Here is a 23718-nt window from a genome sequence, read left to right as displayed (position 1 = left end):
TTTTTCAACCCATTTGTAAACATAATACTTTTCAGTCCCTTAAAAAGGAAAACGTTAGATTTTTTTTGACTGTCATTTTGTGCATTTTTTTATATTAAATAAATAAATAAACAAACAAATAAATAAATAAATAAAATAAACCGTAACTTATCAGCCTTTTAATAAAAAAAATTAACAACTTATTCCAAAACACCTGTTTTTAGGTGTTTGTGTTCATGATGTGTGTGTGTTAACTACTGTGTGTGTGTGTGTGTGTGTGTGTGTGTGTGTGTGTGTGTGTGTGTGTTTGTTTGCTTGTGTGTATGTGTTTGTGTGTGTGTGTGTGTGTGTGTGTGTGTGTGCGCGCAATTGGATGTGTTAAATGCAGAGCACAATTTCTGATTATGGGGAGGTAAACTTGACCATTTTTTTCCAAAATAAAAAGATGCAAAGTTTATGATACACTGTTAAAAATTATATGATCAGTCCTGACAGCATATGTTTTTAGTTCATTGTAACTAAAATTAATTTAACTCACTGTTAACAAAGTTAATCATGTTCTAACTGAACTTTATAAGTTACACACACGGTTTTAAGTCATTTTAACATAATATAAGTCCAATGGACTCATATAATTAATTTGATTCAACTTAAAAATTTAGGCCTACCAGAATTTTTTACAGTAATATTATATTATATTATATTATATTATATTATATTATATTATATTATATTATATTATATTATATTATATTATATTATATTATATTATATTATACTATATTATATTATATTATATTTATTATATTATATTATATTTTTTTAATCTTTCTAATCAATATTTGATGTACTGTGTAGCCCTGTTGTGATCTTGGGCTTTGTCCTGACTTTTTTTTCTAATATTTTTTTAATAATGTGATTATTGTATTTAATTTATGTGTTTTTTATTTTATTATTATATATTTTCATTATTTTATGGTTTATATGTTTGATTTATATAATTAAATAGTGTTGAATATTTTTCTAAAGACTGTAAAACTGATATTTATGTAGTAAAAAGGATATTATTGATATTAATATAACCATGTGTTTTATATTGCAAAATACCTGAATTTACGCCACTCCTAGTGCAAAAAAAAAAACAAAAAAAAACAAAGCAGTTTAGTTTTGATGCTGTTGGCCATCCATCTTCGTTTTGTTCACATTGCAGATGTTTTTATGGCCGTGACAGGGTCTTAATCTGGTGAGATGTTTTGTTCTCGCCGCTTCTGTCCCTTTAAAGCTGAAATGACACTCAAGACTCGTGTTGTTTGTTAAACAGCGCGCTCTGCCGGTGACTTGAGGAACAGCAGCCATTTGGTCGACGACGAAAAACATCGTCATGAAACGTCATACGCAGTATATACAGAAATGAACGTGTTGTGTGCAAACTGCCTCGTCTTAAGCAAACTATGAACCTACTGTAAGTCGTTTTTAAGAAGTATCTTGCTATTTAACTCATACTGAAGCTGAAAACGGATCTGACGTCGCCCACAGCTGCGAAAGTGAAACCAAAAGTGATCCTGAGACAAAATGCAACGAGGACAACAGATGGTAAGCAGACTAAATCTATACTCTGTTTATTGCTTTTATCTTCAGATTTATTTACAGTTCGAAAGATTCATGCTGCTGAAAACATCTATAAGCAGCCTAAGCTGGTCAACAGCCTTTAGTTTGGTTAAAGTTGCTTGGTTCCGTTTTTTTATTTTATTTCAGGTGGTCTCAGATACCAGACTGCCTAATGTCAACCATGAACTGATTTACATCAGGAGTTTTAAACCTTTGTAATCGCAATATTACTAACTTAAACCTTTCTTGTGTCATATGTCAAAAACCTAAATAGGTAAGGCCATAACAGCACAAAGTTAACAGTGAGGCAAGGAGAAACTGAAAGCAGATACATTTGTCCAGTTTCCATTAATTGGTGACATGTTTCTCTTTTGATATGCTGGAATAGGACTGACCGATTTTTTTTAGCTGAATAGTGATTTATGATATATGTGTTTTTGTATTGTTTACATTTTTGTATATGGAAGGCAATCTGGTCAATGTACTTCAGTGAAACAATATTTATTTTTAGACCTTATACATGCAAAAATTGTGATTATAACCACGCAGGCTATGCTATTCATTATGTTTAAAAAGTTAGAACCACATGACATTTTAACATTGTATCATGACGATCTAAAAATAAAAACAACACTTTAATGGTTAACTCAAACTATTTTGATTACCCACCGCAATCGTCACTTTACAAATACTGCTACCAAAACAATACAATTACAAACAACAATATAATACAATACATTACTTTTTAATACATTACTTACATTACAAATACAACAATGAAATACATTACTTGCAGGTTTAACATTCTACATTTGGCACATTTATTGTGCTCTGCCTGATTAGTGTGCAACATGTCTATTTTCACTTTAATCTTTACCTTAAACCATAGGTCTCAAACTCAATTGCTGGAGGGCTGCAGTTCTGCACAGTTTTGCTTCAATCCTAATCAAACACAGCCAATCCAACTAGTCAAGATGTTCAAGACTACTAGAGACTATTAAGCAGGTGTGAGTTGAAGGTTGTTGGAGCTAAACCAAAGGTCTTAAACTCAATTCCTGGAGGGCCGGAGCTCTGCACAGTTTTGCTCCAGTCCTATTTAAACACACCTAATCCAACTAATTAAGGTGTTCAAGAGTAGACTCGACCACCTTGATTAGTTGTATCAGGTGTGTTTGATGAGGGTTGGAGCAAAACCGTTTGAGTTTGAGACCTATGAGCTAAACTATGCAGAGCTGCAGCCCTCCAGGAATTGAGTTTGAGACCTTTGCCTTAAACCTTTATAGTCAAAATAGATTTTTGACATAGATTTTTGTTTTGCCACAACAATCCACAGGTCGTATTTAACCCAAATTCTTAACAATGTTCGCAGTAAACTAGATTGGATCATGGTTTATCTTTTGCATCAGGTTTAAGATGGATTCAGATCAGGCTCATGTCAGCGTCTCCAGGGTTGTCCTGGTCCACTTCTGTCTGCTGTTCTGTGATCTTCTCTTCTGGGCTTGTGTATGGGCGATACTGCTGTGGCTGGATGGAGAGGGCAGTCTAGATCTATGGTGCCTGTGGGCTCTCAGGACCATCACCTTCGCCGGGCTTTATTTATTGAGCACACTTGTCCCAGAAAGCAACCTTAAACCTCTCCTGAAGCGCTGGGTCGCACTGTTGAGCTTCTTACCTCCAGTGTTCGACAGTATGCAGATATTGCTGGATGGCACCCTGAGGGGCTTCAATCCTGTTCCTGATCCTGGTATGGTGATTCTCAGCTCTGCTACGTCGATCCTCATTTATATGGTGTGGGAAATGGCCTTCCCACATGGTGGATCATCTAAGGGTGGCAGAAACCAGAAGAAAGATGAAGAGGCCAGAGCACTTTTAATGAGGGTCATTCGCTACTCCAGGCTTGATTATCTTTATCTAGGAGCTGCTTTTATCTTCCTCAGCTTGGCGGCACTGTGTGAGTCTTTATCCTAATTTATCTGAACTAATCCTTGATTTTTTTAATGCACAAGGTTTTTCTTTTAACTAGATAGAAGAAACTATATTATCTTATAAAACAGATAGTTCCAGTGTTCTTTCATTTTGTCCTACCTTGTCAGAATTTCCTACCTCCCATTCAAAAAGTAGGTAGATAACACAATATGCTACCCATCAGATTTTGCTACCAGTGTAAATTTTAATGTGCAGTAGTGTGATATGAAGCTGCAATATCGCAAGGCATGGGCTGGTATAAGATTCTGACAGTAAGATGACCTTGAATAAAAATATCACGGTACCACAGTGTTGTGATTACTGCTCTAAAATACACTTTTTTTAAATGTCGGGGTAAAAACTAAAACTTTTTTTAGTTTTTGAAAACAATATATTTTATTTTTTAAAAGATTTATAATATTTTGGAGCAGTAAACATGTCAGGCTAAATAATTTAAATGAATCATTGAAATCAGATTTCTTTTCAATTTAAAACGGCATATTTGGATATTTTTTTCTGCTAAAAATACTGTTGTCTTAACAAACAAAACAAAAAATGTAAATATAAAATCTTATACATACCTTAGGGATGGTATTACAGAAAATTTTAGAGATTTTAAACCCTTAATTTTTCCACACCGCGGTATACCTCGAAAACGGTTATCATCCCATGCCTAAATATCGCCCTAACCTACCTAATCCCTAAGCCCAACCTCAAAACCATTCGAATACAGTGTTAGTAGCATAATCTGATGGGTAGGATAAAATGTAAGGACACCGGACCTTGATTCTATTTGGTTGATTCGAGTTTAATGATGCAAAAACTTTCTCTAAACGTACAACTGTAAGTGCAGTGTAAATAACTGTTTTATAAAATCAGTAGATTTTGTGAAGCTGTGGATTAGTTAATAAGAGTAATATTGGACTACAGGCCATTGGTTTATTAAAATATTGCAGTCTGCATTGTGCATGTGGAGTGCATTATTTTTAAATAATTCAATAGACCAGAGTTAATTATTCTGCATATACTATGTTTACCACGCATAAAAGACTTTCAGATTAAGTTTGTCAAGTCATTTGTCAGTTTTTTTCTTCTTAAACCTCTTCTTTGTGGGACTAGTTTCTTACACATTTTATGTTAAGCCTTTATTGGTTGATTGATTGACAGTTGTAGAGTGTAAAATAACTGAAATCATTTGGTGTAGTATACACTGTAAAATAATGCTGCGTTCAACAAAACCAATTTGTGTTGGGACTACATGAAGGAATTAAGTTAGTTTAGTAATTTATACAAATGTAAGTGTATTGAACTTTAAACAATTAAGTTGTCCCCCAGTAAACTTAAGAACTGTGTTGTTTCAGCTTATTTTATATATGTAGTTCAAACTAACAGCAAACATTATTTTTTTAGTGTATAGGGAATTGTAATGCAGTTAAGACCTGCCTGAAATTATTTTAGCTGTGCCTTTTTCTGAATACAAGTGCGTAACCTAGATCATCAGCCAATCAGAATCAAGCATTCAACAGTCCCCATAGTATAAAGAGAACTAAAAATTTTAAAAAAGAAGGCCTCTTAGCTGTTATAAAAGGTCATGCTTATTGCTTTAATCATTTGCAGTAGATGATAATACCAGAATAATACAAAAAAAAGGTGACCTAATGGAATGTGATGGTTTTATTTTATAGTTGAGACGTTCATCCCATACTGTACTGGAAAGGTTATTGACATATTGAGTGGAAAATACCAGCACAGCAACTTCACTTGGGCCATTTTACTCTTGGCACTGTGCTCACTTGGAAGGTTAGAGATTCTTATGTAAATGTATTCAGATATTTAAAAGTAATGTCTTCTTGCACTGATTGGTTGTCTTCTGGAATAAAATGCTGATGTGTTGTGTTTTTTAGCTCTATGTTCAGCGGTCTTCGCGGAGGGATGTTCATGTTTAGCCTCAACAGACTGAACAAGAGAATACGGAATTTGCTGTTCCAGAATGTCATGAAGCAGGAGATAGACTTCTTTGATGAAATCAAACCAGGTAAACCAAAGAGGCCTAATTGTGTGACGTCTTTTTTGGAGGATTCTTGACAGTCAAAACAAACTATTCTAAATATTGACATAAATTACATTAATGATAATATGTACTTATTTTTATAACAATTTTTATTTTGTACACTAGAAAATCAATGTCAGCATCAGTTCTGATTTAACAGAGGCCAGCTAGCAAAGTGCTGTGCAGGTAAACCATGGTATTTAGTCTCCTTGACTAGTCAACTGACTCCCATGCGGAGAGTTGCCGGTTCGATATCAGCTCGGAGCGGGTTGGGTGGTGTTGGACTGGCAGGGTTAACTTGGTGCCGTGACCTATAGGAGTGAGATTAAGGGTTCAAGTATAACAGAGGCCAGCTAGTAAAGAGCTGTGCAGGTAAACCATGGTCTTTATCCTCCTTGACTAGCCAACTGACCCCCATGGGGAGAGTTTCTGGTATGATATCAGCTTGGAGCGGGTTGGGTGGTGTAAAACCGGCAGGGTTACATTGCTGCAATGACCCGGATGGGTTAGTGTAACAGAGGCCAGCTAGTGAAGTGCTGTGCAGGTAAACCTCACCCCTCTGAAGCCGAAAAGGTGCTCTAGCGACAGATGCTAGAGGCCATGGTCTTTAGCCTCCTTTTTAGAGTCACTGGTTCAATTCCAGCTTGGAGTAGGTTGAGTGGTGTGGGACTGGCGGGCACCACTTTAGAAACTTCTGATATCAAAAATCTGAATATACACCATCAGACTGACCTAAAATCTTACACATAAACAATAAGCATGAGCTAAATTACCTTTGTACATTTGTACAAAAATACAGATAGATAAATAAAAAACAAAAATAAAGAAATAAATAATGTAGAAATTTTCTAAATATTAAATCCTTTGAAAATGAAGGTTAATGGTGCTTTCACACCTAGATTTTTGTTTCGGAACCTGTCTCGTTTGCCCAGTTAGCGCGGTTCGTTTGGCATATGTGAAACAGCCAAAACAATCGCTCAGAGATCGCTTGAAACAAACTCTGGAGTGGATCGATTGTAGTGTGGAAGCGATACGATCTGAGCATGTTATATTACAGTGTTTTATGGATATGTAATAGGCATACGGCTATATGAAGAGAGAATTATGAGTAGGGCAGGAGGTCATTCAACAGACATCCCGATTCTCCCGCAAATGCACAGAGACTCCCGGATGCCCGCAAACAAGTGATAATCTCTTTTTATAATCACGCGTTTCCCCTCAAATAAGTCGCGCACCTTTCTCACCCCTCCCCACCGCATCCCTCCTCGCTCTTCAGATACGTCGCGCGCACCCTGTCAAACACCACCAAACACCACCTCTCCTGACAGCTGAGCGGGACTCTGCAAAATAAACCATGAAACTCTGATGTGCACTCACAATGTGTGGAAAGTTTACTCACACGTGACTTGTTTTAGCTTTTTTGGTTCGTTTAGAAACTTTGCCCTGTGAAAGCGAACCGTACCAAGAACAAAGAGCAACAATGTAACAATTTTAATCCCTGTTTCGGAACAACTGAATCGATTCCAAGGTGTGAAAGCACCCTAAAACTTGACACATTGAATTTGTCGGTGGGTTTGAGAAATATTTTACAGGCATAGTTCACCCAAAAATATAAATTTACTATTTCACTATAAAGTGGTTTCAAACATTTACGAGTTTCTTTTTTTTTTGTTAATAATTAAAGAAGATATTTTGAAGAAAGCTACAAACCATTGCCTTCCAAAGTAGGAAAAACAAATACTATGAAGTCCATGGTTATAGGTTTCCAGCTTTCTTCAAAATAACGTATTTTGTGTCGAACAGAAAAAAGAAATTCACATAGGTTTAGAGCAAGTAAAAGGTGAGTAAATGATAACAGAATTTTCAGTTTTGGGTGAACTTTCCCTTTAAATGTAGCCAAAGCTAATTTAGGAATAATTTCATTCTCTCTTACAGGTAATCTGGCATCCCGTTTGATCTCCGACACTGATAAAATGGGACGTGCTGTGGCCATGAATGTGAATGTGTTACTGCGGAGCATGGTGAAGACTTGCGGCATGCTATACTTCATGCTGGGTGTCTCTTGGCAATTAACTCTCCTCACCTGCATCGAAATGCCACTTCTTGCTTTCCTTCAGAATTCATACAACAGCCTCTCCCAGGTAGATTATCATCCTTAACTCTTTCCACATCTTTTTTTTTCCACAAACTAATGGGGTAGAACATAACAAATTCATAATGTCTCTCCTCTTCCTGATCAGAAAACCTCCAAAGAGCTTCAAGACTGTAATGCAGAGACTGGAGAGTTGGCGTCTTCTGTCATTGGCTCGATAAAGACTGTTCGCAGTTTTAAAGCAGAGTGTCAAGAACAGCAGCGATATGAACAGACTATCAACAGGAAGCTCCAGGTTTTGAGGCGTAAAGGCTTTTACAGTGCCGTTTATCTCTTAATACGCAGGGTAATTCACACACAGTATCATATACATTTTCAAATGATTTTATTTGATTTACCAAAGTCACACTAGTGTCAATTTTACATCTGTCACATCCATAACGAAGCTCTTTTCCCTCATACACTCACCGGCCACTTTATTAGGTACACCTTACTAGTACTAGGTTGGACCCCTTTTGCCTTCAGAACTGCCTTAATCCTTCGTGGCATAGATTCAGTAAGGTACTGGAAATATTCCTCAAAGATTTTGGTCCATGTTGCCATGATAGCATCACACAGTTGCTGCAGATTTATTGGCTGCACATCTATGATCTCCCATTCCACCACATCCCAAAGGTGCTTTATTGGATTGAGATCTGGTGAATGTGGAGGCCATTTGAGTACAGTGAACTCATTGTCATGTTCAGGAAACCAGTCTGAGATGATTCACGCTCTATGACATGGTGCATTATCCCACTGGAAGTAGCCATCAGATGAAGGAATGGACATGGTCAGCAACAAAACTCGGGTAGATTGTTTCGTTGACAAGATGCCCAAAAATGGGTCCAAAATGTGCCAAGGCAATATCCCCCACACCAGTGCACCTCCACCTTCAGCCGTCAGTTGATACAATGCAGGAAGGATTCATGTTTTTATGTTGATGATGCCAAAATCTGACCCTAACCATCCGAAAGTCACAGCAGAAATTGAGACTCATCAGAGCAGTCAACGTTTTACCAATCTTCTATTGTCCAATTTTGGCAACCCTCTGCAAATTGTATCCTCAGTTTCCTGGTCTTAGCTGACAGGAGTGGCAACCGGTGTGGTCTTCTGCTGCTGTAGCCCATCCGCCTCAAGGTTGGATGTGTTGTGCATTCACAGATGTTCTTCTGCATACCTCGGTTGTAACAAGTGCTTATTTGTGTTACTAGCTGCCTTTCTATCAGCTAGAACTAGTCTGGCTATTCTCCTCTAACCTGGCATCAACAAATCACTTACGCCCACAGAACTGCCGCTGAACTGGATAATTTCTCTTTTTCTGACCATTCTCGGTAAACCCTAGAGATGGTTGTGTGTGAAAATCCTAGTAGATCAGCAGTGTTTTGAAATATTCAGACCAGCCCGTCTGGTACCAACAACCATGCCACGTTCAAAGTCACTTAAATCACCTTTCCTCTCCATTTTTATGCTTGGTTTAAACTGCAGCAGATCGTCTTGACCATGTCAACATGCCTAAATGCATTGAGTGTCTGCCAAGTGATTGGCTGATTAGAAATTTGCATTAACGAGCAGATGAACAGGTATACCTAATAAAGTGGCTGGTGAATATACATGTAAATTAAAATGAATACATTTCCTTCTATAGAGAGCCAAACTTTATCCGTTTGATTGGTATTTCTGGTTGTGCTGTTCAATTCTGAGACTTTTCTACAAACTATGCTAGGAACTGTAAACTCACATACTTTTTTGGTCGCATTTTTGTTTATTTTCCTCACACAAAATATAAAACACCTTTGCAAGTGAAGATTTTTCTGATCCCTTAACTCTGTGAGAAAATAAACATGTTTATGATGATGTACTGTTAACATAAACATTCTCTGTGAATTTATTTATCAACTTTTTATTGCACTTGTCTATAACACTTTAATTAACTACATGCATAGATGTAATATCATATGACTGCCCTCATCTGATATTGTAATTGTTCTGCAGTTTATTACAGTGGGCTTGAAGGTAGCAATGCTGTGCCAAGGCCGAAATCTCATCTCCTCTGGGCAGCTTAGCAGCGGCAGCCTACTGGCCTTTGTGTTTTACCAGAAGGACATGGTGACCAGTATGAAGGTAAAACTGGCAGGTTATACATATATACAGTAGTTACAAGTAGCTCTATTCAGATGCGATAAAAGTTTGCTCATTGTAACATTCACAGCACCTTGTATATATCTATGGAGACATGCTGAGTACAGTGGGTTCATCAGTGAAAGTGTTCCAGCTGCTCGACAGGAAGCCACAAATGAGAGAAGCTGGCGATCTGGCACCAGAAAAGCTTAAAGGAAGAATAACTTTTGAAAAGGTCACCTTTTCCTACCTTTCCCGCCCTGATGACACAGCACTAAAGGTATGGTTGGGTTTATACAGTGGAGAAAACCTAAATTTTTTTTTACATTTTTTAGGTCACTGCTTGTGCATAGTCATCTTTGAAGTTATTCTAATGAGAATAAAAGAACACTTTTTGAGCATTTCTCACGAGTTACATATATTCTGTACATTTAAAAAAAAACTTAAATTAACCATTTGAAAAAAGAGCACTGGTCAAAATTAGTGAACACTTTCATATTCTCCAGATTCCTCACAGTTGTTAATTTGGCACCTAGTGATCAATTAAATAAACTTAAGCATTTATTTAGTTGTTCAAGCATAAAAGAGATGTGTTAATGCTAGGGTCGTCAGTAGCAGCAGGCTAGCACAGAAACTACTGAAAATACTGGGGTAAAATAAATGTTCATATTTTCAAGTCATGGTGAGGAAAATTAGAATTTAATGCGGTGCATCTTGTCCGGTCTGAGACCCACTTTATATCATACATATCTATCAGCCAGGGAAAATCAAAATTTTTAAACAAATCAGATCTTAAATGTGGCAATTTTGTTATGGAATGTCAGGAAGCGCTTGGGCTGGCTGACTGAAATTAAAAGTCTGTGCATTTACCCCATTGCTCACCAGTTCAGCGCTGAATACACTTTAGTGATTAAGTCTAGTTTAATTGGATCTTATGGGAAACATTGTTCATTGCCAAGTTGGGGAAAGACTGAAGCCACAGTGTTTAAAGAAGTCAGTGAAAGGTGGGGCAGGTGCTGGCAGCCCAAAGTCCTGACCTAAACCTATATGAGAATCTTAAGACTTGCAATATAATGAGAACTGGAAGAAGCTTGGATCAAGATCACGACTGAGCAATGTGAAAGACTAGTCCGGCGAGAGACTAGCAGTGTCTTGTTCCCTATTTTGATTAGCTAGCTAGTAACCGATTTTTGATTTTGAACATAGAGTTTTTGTTCACTTGCTTTTGATATTTTGTAAAACAGTTTAACTACCATGGTAAAGCCACAACTAAAATGTTTAACTTTTGATCAATGACTACATTAATTAAAACATTTGAGTGTCCATAAATTGTTCTCTAATTTAGATATCCACTATAACCTTTAAAACCAATCAATGAAATAATAATAATGTTTTGATTGTTGAATTCATGCAGTCTGTAACACTGGAACTGAGTCCAGGGAAGTTGACGGCATTGGTCGGACCCTCAGGAGGAGGGAAGAGCTCTTGCGTCAGCTTGCTGCAGAGGTTTTATGAGCCTAAGGAGGGTGAAATGTTCCTGGATGGAGAACCTCTTTACCACTATCAACACCAGTATTTGCATAAAAAGGCAAGAAACCGTACACAGGTGTTTAGTTATCTAACTTTGGGAGATATGTGCAAAACATGACACATTGTTCTTCTATTTACTTGGCTTAGGTGGCCGTGGTATCTCAGGATCCTGTGCTTTTCTCTGGCTCTGTGAGATATAATATTGAATACGGCTTGCAGGACTGCACACTCGAAAGAATAGAAGAAGCTGCTCGAAAAGCCAATGCACACAACTTCATATGCAATCTGGAACAGGGATATGATACAGGTACAGTAGATTTAACTAGTAAAGTGGCAACAATGATAACATTCTAAATTATCTTGATGAAAAATAAGCAAAACCATTTAATAAATCAGGTGGCATGGTAGCTCAGTGATTAACACTGTCACTTTTCAGCAAAAAGGAGTCTCGACTGGGCCTGTTGGCATTTCTGTGTAGAGTTTGCATGTTCATCACACAGTCCAAAGACATATAGTTGTTGAAGTGATTAAACTAAATTGGCCTTAGTGTATTAGTGTGTGTGTGAATGAGTGTATGGGTGTTTCCCAGTGCTGGTTTGCAGCTGGAAAGCCATTCATACAATTTGTTTTCAGCTTAGTCCCTTTACTAATCAGTGGTCGCCACAGCGGAATGAAACGGAAACTTATTCAGAATGTTTTCCAGCCTCAACCCAGCACTGGAAAACACCCATACGCTGGCATTCACACCCACACTACAGCCAATTTAGCTTATTTAATTTAAAGCCGAAGGAAAATGAATGACTTCATAAATTAAATTATTGTTTAAAATATCTTGTTTTATATATATATATCTTAATGATATAACTAAAGCAGATGTCATTTCTTTCCTTTATTAGGAGTATTATGCATGTTTATGTTATGGCAGTAGTTGTTGATGTCTGTGCAGATACAATCCTGTAATCCAGCATTGATGTTTTGCTTGTCAGGTACCGTACAAGCCTGTAGCCCAGTGCACTATTTTCACAAAATCCTATTTTTATAGTTTTAAAGTACTCTGTTTTCAGAATATGGAATTTTCAGATCCCCAATAAGTTGTTTTTTTAAGTAACTGATTGGCCAAAATGCATTCAATATTTGTGAATGCCACCTAAATGTTCTGTAAAAATAGGGAAAGCATTAACAATTAAAATGAGCCAATATTGATACCAAAAAAAAGATATCCAATCTTGTACCAATATACAGAGAACGCCTTAAAATAATATATAAACTTGGGAACACTAACACTTGGTATAAAGAAGTAACAGTAAATTATTTGTAATTACAACCTAAACAATTACTACTGTAAATGCATTTTCATTATTATACTTTAATTACATTGTAATACTTACACTAAAAATTAAAGTGCAACCAAAAACTTAACTGCCCCACCAAGGAAAAAAAACATTTAGACTGCATTTCTTAACTCCTAATGTCTCTAGTTAACTCACTTAATGCATTTTTTAACACATCCCATAATTTCTAAAACATCAACCTCTAGCAAATGGTTGATTTGTCAGGTTGTGGAAAAGTATCAGAATTTATACATATACTATGAAAAAAAAGAAGTGTAAGACCATTTAAAAAAACTACAACAAAAAAAAAAAACAATCTAAATAAAACATTTTTTAAATACTAAATCATCGTTATTTTTGAAGTATGCCAAAAATTATATTTCAGATTCTTATTTAATGTTTCCTTTTTTCTTTTTTTACAATAAATCCAAGATCAAGTGTAGTAGTGCAACAGGATTATATTTGTTAGATTTTTTTTGTAAACCAACAATGCTGTGTATAGTGTGAACCATTATTTAAAACAGTCTAAATATGGGCAACCATTTGGTAAAGCAGGCAATTAAAGGGTTTTTAAACAGTAGGTTGAATGTGGATGCTTTCTCCACAGATGTTGGCGAGTGTGGTGGCCAGCTATCTGCTGGCCAGAAGCAGTGCATTGCCATAGCCAGAGCTCTGATAAGAAACCCTCAGATTCTGATCTTGGACGAGGCCACCAGTCACATGGACTCCAGCACCCAACAAGCAGTGAGAATCCTGATAGATCTTAATATTCTGATCAATTCTGAGGCTTTCCCCATTTATAGTGTCGATTCATGACCTCATTTTCCAGATTCAAGATGTGCTCAATAGCATAACGGATCAGACGGTTCTGGTGATAGCTCATCGTTTGGAGACTATAGAGAAAGCAGACCACATTATCTTCATGGAAGGAGGTGAAGTCAAGGAGCAGGGAACACACCAGCAGCTCATGGACAAGCAAGGAAGATACCATCGGCTCAGGGAAAAGCTCTTTAACTTGGAAACGCAACAGGCGACTTAAGTACGAGATGTTTAGATATGTTTCACTCTCTACAAAAGCTTTAGAACACACTCACAGACTTTAATGTGGATTAAACAAATATTACAAATTCATGTTTTGATGAATTATACACTTGAGGTAGGGCGAAGTCCAGTGAAGAGGGCTTTTATGTGAGAGTGTGTGTTTACATCTTGGTATGTCTGTTTTTATAGAACAATCAATGAGACAGTCAGGCCCTTTGTCTTAAAAGTATAACCATATAAATTACGGACATCTACTGTATTAACTTTTTATTTGATACATCATGAGTGTTTGTAGTTTAGAGAATGACCAGTGGGTTTGTTCTCAGCTCCTGAAAAATGTGGAACAGGACATCAGATCTCTGACTTGTCTTCATTTCCCCACCAAGAGCCGCTTTATTTTGAGCATCCTGAAGATCTTTATAAAGAGACTGACACACACAAAAATGTATATTAGTGGTGTATGGGGTTTTTGTGCAAAACTTTAGTACATGAAAATGCATACTAGTTGAAGAGTGAAGGCGTTGTCACATGAATGTAAATTTGCAGGCCAAAAAAAGTTACTGTTTACTCGTCAACACTGTTTATGTGTGACCATAGCCTGCCTCATGTTAAACTCTGGACTGCTATTGAAATGTTCGGAAACTTTTACTGAGTAGTGGTTCATGTGATGGCACCTTAAAACTTTATTCATGCAATTAAATAATTGAAGAGTAAACAAATAAATTACCTCAACATGCCGTACAGCTTCACACAAGCTTTGTGCTTTTAAATTCCTTGTATGGCTATATTGTGCAGACGAGTCTCTAAGCAAATCCTGAAATAGTCAAGATCTGTAAACCAGCTTCAATTAGCAGAGCATGTTTGAAAAACAGAATTACACTACCGGGTAAGAATTTGGGGTCAGTTGTTTTTTTCCTTTTTTTGTTTCAATTATTCTGATCATTATGGAAGCCCGTTCCCGCTGCTGTATAAAAAATAAATACATTTAAAAATTAATAAATAAAGTCAAAATTCTCAGTTATAAAGTTGCTAATCTAAATTATAAGGCCAGAATTCCGAGTTATAAAGTCTGAATTGTGAGTTGTAAAGTAAAAATTCCAAGTTCTGAATTTAAAAACTGAATAAATATAAATATACACACATTTACACAAGTAAATACATAGACTCAATGATGGGCTAAAAATCTGCAGAAATCTGCACGTGCAGATTCCGTGTGGGACTAATAGATTACTTATTGTATGTAGTTTCAAATTAATTTATTACTTCAGTCATTATTGCTTTCATTACTATTTATAATAATATTATAATAATAATATTATTATAATAATAATATTTATATTACCATTTATAATAATAATAATAATAATTCATATTAGAGTGATTTATGAAGGATCATAAGAGTCTGAAGACTGGAGTAGTGAAGCTGAAAATTCATCATTACAATCACTGAAATAAATGATTAAATTAAATGATAAACTACTTTATTTTACTACGTTGTTTTATAGTGCAAAAACATTTCACAATTTTACAATTTGTTCTGTATTTTTGATTAAATAAATCCAGCCTTGGTGAGCAGGAAAAGCTTCTTAAAACATTTAAAAATCTTACTGACCCCAAACTTTTGACCAGTAGTGTACTTAATTATTAAAGTACCAATAGGCGCCTCAAAATGGCGTGATGGAGTCCACACACTGCTGCCACTGATGAACTTTCCACGCGAATCTCCAGGGCTTCAAGAGGTCCTTCAGAATAGAAATCTCCCAGTGTTACCTAGCAGAAAGATATGAATAATTCATACTAAATACAGACTTCATGATCACACATGAGTAATCTGTGGTGTAATGAGCACCTCTTTGGCCATGATCTTCACAGAGCATCCATCTGGACTGTAGGCATTAACCACTGGACTTTTCACAGATCCTATCTTCTCAGGTGATACCAACCAGTTTAGCACAGACATGCTCGACTCCAGACTGCTGGTTGTTGAGAGGTGCAGTTTGCTTTTAAGAAGCTCGATCGATACGCTCACCACCACTGCAACAGGTCCTGGGTTGGAAATGTTATCGAGATGTTTTGTAGACACTCCTCTGGATCGCAGAAAGGCTTGGATGCCTTCGGAGACAGTGTTGCATCTGATGTCATTGGGAGAAAATGATCCCTCGAGTCTTAAAGCATCAAGCCAGTCTACTGTTAAAGTATTCAAAGTTGCGCTGATGGAGCCTGCCTCTTTTAGGAGCTGGAAAACACCAGGGGAAGATGCTTCAGGGCCAAACAGAGCACAGAGAGAGAAGGAGAGGGAACAGCAGACCTTCACTGGCAGAAACAGGCCACCGTTGCTTTCAAGAGGAATAGTCACATCTAGTTTCTGACCTGAATCTAGTTTCCTCAGTGGGAATGAGTACGAGCTAGATGCGCTCTCCGTATTTGGATGTTGGTAAAATGAATGGACCTGAAAGCACAAAGTCCAGCCGTGTTCAAGCGTACAACCGCTTGAGTTTTCAAGCACACATGTAAGAGTCAAAGAGGTTTTTTGAAGCAGTGAGCTCCATCTAGCTGCACCATGACAGCTGATCAGAGGTTTGGTGTCCATGTTAGATTGCTTTTCTTTCCCATTGCTTTCCAACAGAAGGCTGCAAATGTTTAGGACTTGATTAAGTTGTTTGAGAGACTCATTTTTCTCCTGAAGCTTCTGTTTCAAGGATTCTGCCCTGCAGAAAACATTAATAAAGGTCAATGACATAATATTCATTTACAGCTGCTTTAATACATATTTTAAAAATAATCATGAATTAATGTGACCGTTCAGCCAAAAATGAAAATTACCTCACAATTTATTCTCTCTCAATTGATTTTGAGATTATTTATTCTGTTGAACACTAAATATATTTTGAAAAATGCTGGTTGATGATGGTACCCATTGGCTTCCACAGTGGGGAAAAAATCATTATGGAAGTCAATGTGTCCCAGCAACTAACATTATTATTATTTTTTTTACTTCCTGTTGTGGTCGACGTGTGTTTGACATGTCGCATCACCAGGCTCTCCAGAGTTTAATGCAATTTCAGATATGTCATTTTTAACTTTTGACTTCTGTTTTAATTTGATACCGCATGTCGAATGGAAAGTAAAACCTCTGCATTTTGTGACTCGGTAGTCCTTTAAGATAATAAAAAATAAAAATAAATCGCTGCTTACATGGTCGACTCTTAATAAGAGTATCCAATTAGAATCCAACTTGGAAATAATTTTTTTCTTTATTGGCATTGATTGTTTTAAAATTCAAATGGCATTAACATGCCTGTGTTTTTATTTCTTTAATAAATATGGCTGTCAAGCCAGGATCTTGATGGTTTATTGTGGCTATGTTGTTTACATGAAGAAATCTGTTACAAGTTAAACAAAAATTCTAATAAACAATTATATTTTCTAATTAAATAGTTGTATTGCGTTTACATAAATTTTACATTTGAATAGCCAAAATTACAAGTTTCAGTCTTTTAAATGTGATTAATCGCGATTAATTTTCAAAAAAATGTGTGATTTAGTTAATTTTTTTTAATCGATTGACAGCACTATTGGAAACACAATTGAACTTGGAAATGCATGTATGACAACAGCTATTTACTCAAAAAAATACATTCAGCTTTCATCCTTGGATAATTTTTTCATTGGAATGCTTTCTTTCTTTTTCTTTTTTAGTGATGAAGCCTGAACAAACCTCTCCCAGACGTTTCCAATGGAGGCAAGTAGGTCTTTCACTCTCTGGCCTGCCAGTGATGAGGACAACCTGGACAAGATTCCTTTTTCAGACCCTTGAGGAAGGTTGACTCGCATCAGTCTTCCACTTGAAGATAAAGCCAAAAGTTGAACGGACCCTCAAAATTTAAAACAGAAAACCTTGTGTAAGTAACTTCATTTTTCTGACACTACAAATGGCAGGTAAACAGCATAGGGATTTGTGTCATACCTGTTGGGTTTGTATATGGTCCAGCAAGTGCTATAACCCTGCATACACCAAGACTGTTTGATATCAGCGCTTGCAGTTGGGGCTCAGTTCCCATGGCTTCTGATGAAGATGATGTGGTGAGCTGAAGAGCGTGAAAGTCATTAAGTGAACTGTAGAACAGCCGTTTATCATCAACACAGGCACAAAGCACTGGCCCTCGAACACTATGCTCATTGAAGCCTGTAAAAGTAGATATAACAGATTAACAAAACTAATATGTATATGTATATATATATATATATATATATATATATATATATATATATATATATAAAAGAGAGAGAGAAAGGGAGATATGTTTAAAAATACACTTATGAATTGCTTCTGAAAGTTAGTGATATATTAATACAAATTGATCTATTATATGTCTGTTTTTAATTTCTGCATTCAATATTAATTTAATATAGCAAGTATACAATCAAAAAATGTTACAATGAAGAAAATTAAAAACCTGGTAAAAAAAATGTTTTAAACCTAAAACCAAGTAATTGGACCTAATGTTTTGTCTGCCAAATAGAGGCAAGGTAACATCCAGTTATAAAATATAATGTAGTGTATCTCTCCAGAACTGGAATTATATTTATGGAATATTTGTATATTTATATAAAATATTAAAAAGCTTTTTTCTCATTATTATTGTTTTTTACTTTAATAACATTAAATATTAATGTAACATAACATGTAATATTAATACCATTAAAAGTTATTAATTTTGCATCAGTAAACTGATAATGGTGTTTCTTTATAATGCTAAATCAAAACCATGTAAAAACTAGTAGAAATGCTCAAAGAAAAAAAAGGTATTTTAAATTTTCAACTTGTCAACTATGTCATTACCAAAAAAATAAATATATATATATATATATATAAAAAACATATATATATATATATATATATATATATATATATATATATATATATATATATATATATATATATATATATATATATATATATATATTATATATATTTTATTTATATATATATAAATAAAAACCCAATTTAATTTCATACTTACTATAATCTGCCTCTTTTCCTTCGGAGCTTCTTGGTTTGCTTCTGACCATTAGTAGTTTGCCTCTCTGACCAACTACAATGAGACTCTGAGGTCCATGTTCTCCAGAGATGCAAGTTCCGATGAATACGATTGGCTGCTCTAAGCTCTGAAGCACTCTGATTGGAGATCTCTGCTCTCCTCTTGGACCAGTCAGAGTCGGGACAAGCAAAGGAAAGCAGCAAATACGTCCATCAGGTAAACCACACAGAATAACCGGGGAACTGACTAAAGCGGCGTCCACTCCAAATAAAAGCCTGAAGAGATGGGGCTCAAGATGAGGATGCAAGTCAGATTGATGAGTTTTGACTGACGTAGAGCCCTCAGGATGGATGCAGGTCAGCACTGGAGGTGAGCTCACACTTGTTTCTTTGTCTGCTACGTTTAAACAACAAGTCGTTACAGTTGTGATCTGGATATGTGCAAGTTTACAAAAGGGTTTGGATCCAGGCTCTTCATAGAGATTAAAACTCCAGACAGACTTGTCAAGACTAAGAGTCACAAGGATCTTTTTGACTATGGTGAATGCCTGCAGACCTGCATTTTTGAGGACAAGTGAATCATCTGATACAACATGTAGCATAGGCTCAGGACTTTTGTTCACAGGGGAAGAACTATGAGAAGAAAAGAAGAAATAAAAGGTCAAAATCAAAGATTCTACATTTTAGTGACTTTACAGTTGGATATATAATAATCAAAAGACCCAATAAAATCACTTGATAACTTTAGTCTCAAAGTCAAGTGCTCTTTTGGCCTTTCTACCTGGATTTTGCCGACCCAAATTCAAAAGCTTCCTAAATACACATGCAGAGGTGTAAATGTAAAAGTTTGGTATAATTTTAAAGAAAAAAATTACATTTTCGTAAAACACTGTTGAAAGTGATTAAAATAGTTGTACATGCTGTTTGTGTTAAAATAAATTCCTCCAAAAAAAAAGAAGGCTTTTTTTCAAATTTGAAAGTGTACCTTTTAGGTTCTGTGTGGTCTAAGTTGCTGTAATTAATTTAGTTGGTTCCTGCACATGTCAGTAATCATAGGAAAAAACTAAATTTATCTGTCGTAATTTATGCAAAAGATATTCTATTCCAACTGATGAGAAAACGAAACCACTTATGGGGGTATTGGGCCAGTACGGACCTTTAAAATTTAAAGCATGCAGAAGTAAATTATGTCATGGGCCTGGTATGCAAAGTTTATTGTACCTTATTTGTTTCTTTTATTATTGTTTATGTAAAGCACTTTGAATTGCCATTGTGTATGAAATGTGCTATATAAATAAACTTGCCTTGCCTTGCCTTATTTTTGTGTGTTCAATAATGTATTTAGTTTATTCACCCTCAGACAAATTAAGATGCAAGTGGCTTTTTTACTTCCAATGATCACTGAAGAAAATGTTTGGCTGAAACTCTGCTCTTTGGTGAATCGTGTGACTACCAGGACTTTGAGAGAAAACAAACATACAAAACAAAATACATTATTATGCATGGCTTTGGATGGTATATTTAGGTTTTATGAAGCAAAATAATTTACCTGTGAAAGAAACTGAACACAACACACTGTTGCAGCTAAAAAAATGAAAATTCATCAACATATTCAATTGAAAAATTTACAACAAATTAACTTTTTGGGGTGAATTATCTCTTTAATTGAAAGTGACAAAGCATATAAATATATTATATGCTTTGAATGTCACATTAAATGTATGATAACATGTAACAATATTTTATATTTTAGGGGGTACATCTGAAATCATGTAATGCTAAACACAGAACTTCATGTATAACTTAAATTATGATCTACAGTTGAAGTCAGAATTATTAGCCCCCTTTGAATTGTTTTCTTCTTTTTAAAATATTTTCCAAATGATGTTTAACAGAGTAAGGGAATTTTCACAGTATGTCTGATAATATTTTTTTCTTCTGGAGAAAGTTTTATTTGTTTTATTTTAGCTAGAATAAAAGCAGTTTGTAATTTTTTAAACACCATTTTAAGGTCAAAATTACTAGCCCCTTCAAGCTATACTTTTTCTGGATAGTCTACAGAACAAACCATTGTTATACAATAACTTGCCTAATTACCCTAACCTACCTAGCTAACCTAATTAACCTAGTTAAGCCTTTAAATGTCACTTTAAGCTGTATAAAAGTGTCTTGAAAAATATCTAGTCAAACATTATTTACTGTCATCATGGCAAAGATAAAATAAATAATAAATCAGTTTTGAATGAGTTATTAAAACTATTATAATTAGAAATGTGTTGAAGAAATCTTCTCTCCATTAAACAGAAATTGGGGAAAAAATAAACAAGTGCTCTAACTATTCAGGGGGGCTAATAATTCTGACTTTAACTGTATATAGGGGTTGCACGGTCCAGCAAGAAGGTCGCTGGTTCAAGCCTCGGCTGGGTCAGTTGGCATTTCTGTGTGGAGTTTGCATGTTCTCCCCGTGTTCTTATGGATTTCCTCCTGGTGCTCCGGTTTCCCCCACAAGTTCAAAGACATTTCTTATAGGTAAATTGGGTAAGCTACATTGTCTGTAGTATATGTGTGTCAATGAATGAATAAATGAATGATTATGCATAGCAGATGATGACAGATGTTTGATATCTCTGCTGATTTGACTTTTGCACAAATTACATACAGGACCACTTTGGTTTTATCTGCAGCACTGACTGTAAAATGCTTCCACAGAACTTGAGCAAGTATATATATATATATATATATACTTTAATTGTTAATCAATATCTTTTTACCTGACTGGACAAAATCTGTGCCGTCAGGGTTGTTTTCCAATAAATGTTGTCAAATATTTTGTTATTAAAGCATAAGGAATAATGGAAGATATTACCTGAGCTGTTGTGGTAGAGGGATACAGTAAAGCCCACCGTTCTTGCAGAGTGCATAAAGTCGATGTTTATCATCACTTAAATCCAGAAAAGTCACCGAGTCTTCAAATTGAATCACGGTCTAAAAACAACATACATGGTGTGAGCCTGCGGCAAAGTATATCACAGAAGTATAACACAAAATTGACAACAGCAGACATTCACTTGCCTTGACTTTTCTGTCCTGCACACTGAATATAAGCACATCTCGGTGTCCGCTGGTCAAGAAAAGATTCGTGTCCTCCCGAATGAAGCGAACTGAGTCTGACTGACAGTCACTGAACTCTGATAAAAACTCAACACTGCACCGAGCCGCGGCCATTATTGTGCCTGTTGTACATTCTTTTCAGAGTTTATTGAAACTTAAAAGACGCTTCTGCTCGTAGACTAATAGCTATCAGATTTAGCCGCATGTTTGTGACTGTAACTAACTGTTTCGTGTACCCGCCATAGACTCTACAGTGACCAATGAGGGTCAAGGCTCTTCCTCTTCTGCCTGTCAGTTTTAGTGCACTGCCATCTTTCGGTGAACTGCGGAGAAGCGATTTCAAAACCAAAGTAAAAGTAAGCGATGTCCAAAGTAAAGGTAATCAAAACATCACTGAAATATCAGTGCCGCTGTACGTTTGTGTTGTATTTTTTATAAAAATTGTTATCAAAAGTAACAATGTACTCTTGACAGTTTTCAAATCGAGACTGTATGATATTAAACACGCGATTGAACCGCTCTAAATTAGTTAACTAATTTATAATGGCATTTTTTATTTATTTGTGGTGTTATTGTTGATGTAATTATTAACGTAATATTTTTGTTTCATATTTTTAATGGAAAGCATCGTGACTTTTTGAACAGAATAGAAACGCAGTAGGGGTTCAATCTTCAACTGGCTGGCAGGAACCGCCAGTGGCGGGTCACGTGACCTGCCACTGGCTGGTGGCAGCCGCCAGTGTCCAACTGTCGGGTAGCATGACCTGCCAGTGGCAGCCGCATTTTACCCGGCAGTTGACAACTGGCAGCCAGAGCCAGGTTGGAAGACATTAACAACTGGCTAGTGGGTCAGGTGTCCTACCAGGGGCTGCTTGGTAGCAGGGAACGTCTACCCAAGCAGCTCAGTTTCACAGTGCTTAAGCCCTCTGAGTGTGGCGTCTAATTAGCACTCTCTTTCTGGGGAATCAAATTATTAATTTATGAAATGTATAGTCTTCATGGTATTCTGGTTTACATACCTTATATTTGCAGCAAAAATATTCCAAACAAGGTTTTCAAATGACCCTTTAACAGACTGGTGGGATATTGACGCTAATCAACTTGTAGTCACCAGCCAGTTGGCTCAGATTCAATTCAGTGAATGATTCACAAACAGTTCTTTCACATCCTGAATTGTTTGGAACAGCTTTCCTTTCACTCATAACTGAAATACGGAGCACATTATTATACGGAAAACAAGGAGAATGCTCCAGGGTAACATTTTTATTAATTTCAACTAAACCTTCAAATACATTTTTAACGTATGCGACGACGAAGGTGCTCAATAGTGTGGCCATAGCGACTTTCTCAAAACAAAATTTAGCGTAGTTGAATAGTAGGTAAAAGCGAAACTAGTACAGAAAGTAAAAAGAAATTAAATGTTAGCAGATGTCAAGCTCAACCACACACACACACACACACACACATATATATATATATATATATATATATATATATATATATATATATATATATATATATATATATATATATATATACACACACATAAATACATATATATATATATATATATATATATATATATATATATATATATATATATATATATATATATATATATATATATATATAATAATTGATTGAATCAGCCAGACTGTGCGTGGGGGTGCGTACTGGGTCTTGTTCAACGACGTCTTGCATTCCTTTACAACTCACGCCCCTCCTTTTCAATGCTTTGACCATAATCATAATGTTTTTGAGAACTACAAAATGTAGTATAATATAGTAAAATATGTGAGCCTATATATTTTCC

General features: G+C 35.8%; 3 protein-coding genes across 8 annotated transcripts in view; 2 read left to right on the top strand and 1 right to left on the bottom strand.

Moving 5' to 3' along the window:
* Positions 1-1374: 1374 nt before the first annotated feature.
* tap2t (transporter associated with antigen processing, subunit type t, teleost specific) lies at positions 1375-17970 on the top strand. Of its 3 annotated transcripts, none has more exons than XM_005156299.6 (13): positions 1375-1572; positions 2994-3538; positions 5238-5352; positions 5457-5587; positions 7538-7743; positions 7843-8040; positions 9726-9854; positions 9943-10131; positions 11266-11439; positions 11529-11688; positions 13320-13456; positions 13542-13751; positions 17453-17970. In XM_005156299.6, the coding sequence occupies exons 2-12, from the start codon at positions 3001-3003 to the stop codon at positions 13749-13751; spliced, it is 2187 nt and encodes a 728-aa protein (XP_005156356.1). In that variant the 5' UTR covers positions 1375-1572; positions 2994-3000; the 3' UTR covers positions 17453-17970. The 3 variants fall into 3 exon arrangements, with proteins under 3 accessions (XP_005156356.1, XP_009305024.1, XP_073774608.1); XM_009306749.5 differs by having other exon boundaries at positions 2957-3538; XM_073918507.1 differs by lacking the exon at positions 17453-17970 and having other exon boundaries at positions 2477-3538; positions 13542-14490.
* Positions 13791-22167, bottom strand: faap100 (FA core complex associated protein 100). Of its 4 annotated transcripts, none has more exons than XM_017358533.4 (9): positions 21867-22167; positions 21661-21779; positions 18778-19427; positions 17721-17939; positions 17472-17628; positions 15603-16461; positions 15407-15523; positions 14481-14567; positions 13791-14181 (listed from the first exon to the last, which is right to left on the bottom strand). In XM_017358533.4, the coding sequence occupies exons 1-9, from the start codon at positions 22017-22019 to the stop codon at positions 14050-14052; spliced, it is 2493 nt and encodes an 830-aa protein (XP_017214022.2). In that variant the 5' UTR covers positions 22020-22167; the 3' UTR covers positions 13791-14049. The 4 variants fall into 4 exon arrangements, with proteins under 4 accessions (XP_017214022.2, XP_073774607.1, XP_068080885.1 ...); XM_073918506.1 differs by having other exon boundaries at positions 17721-17841; XM_068224784.2 differs by lacking the exon at positions 13791-14181 and having other exon boundaries at positions 14325-14567.
* An 877-nt stretch (positions 22168-23044) lies between these two features.
* Positions 23045-23718, top strand: part of acsf2 (acyl-CoA synthetase family member 2) — a 40986-nt gene continuing 40312 nt past the window's right edge. Inside the window, exon 1 of the mRNA NM_001045419.2 lies at positions 23045-23159. The gene's annotated coding sequence lies outside the window, so the exon portion shown is untranslated. The remainder of the gene's footprint in view (positions 23160-23718) is intronic.

Source organism: Danio rerio, chromosome 12, assembly GCF_049306965.1.
Source record: "Danio rerio strain Tuebingen ecotype United States chromosome 12, GRCz12tu, whole genome shotgun sequence".
Taxonomy (NCBI): Eukaryota; Metazoa; Chordata; class Actinopteri; order Cypriniformes; family Danionidae; genus Danio; species Danio rerio.
This window is presented reverse-complemented; position numbering and strand designations above follow the sequence as displayed.

Coding starts and splice junctions, on each gene's coding strand:
- tap2t (XM_005156299.6), top strand. CDS start 3,001: ATGGATTCAGATCAGGCTCATGTCAGCGTCTCCAGGGTTGTCCTGGTC. Junction 3,539..5,237: donor CCTCAGCTTGGCGGCACTGT/GTGAGTCTTTAT, acceptor TTTATTTTATAG/TTGAGACGTTCATCCCATAC. Junction 10,132..11,265: donor CTGATGACACAGCACTAAAG/GTATGGTTGGGT, acceptor GAATTCATGCAG/TCTGTAACACTGGAACTGAG.
- faap100 (XM_068224784.2), bottom strand. CDS start 22,019: ATGGCCGCGGCTCGGTGCAGTGTTGAGTTTTTATCAGAGTTCAGTGAC. Junction 21,780..21,866: donor TGCAGGACAGAAAAGTCAAG/GCAAGTGAATGT, acceptor TGTTGTTTTTAG/ACCGTGATTCAATTTGAAGA. Junction 15,524..15,602: donor TGAAGATCATGGCCAAAGAG/GTGCTCATTACA, acceptor TCTTTCTGCTAG/GTAACACTGGGAGATTTCTA.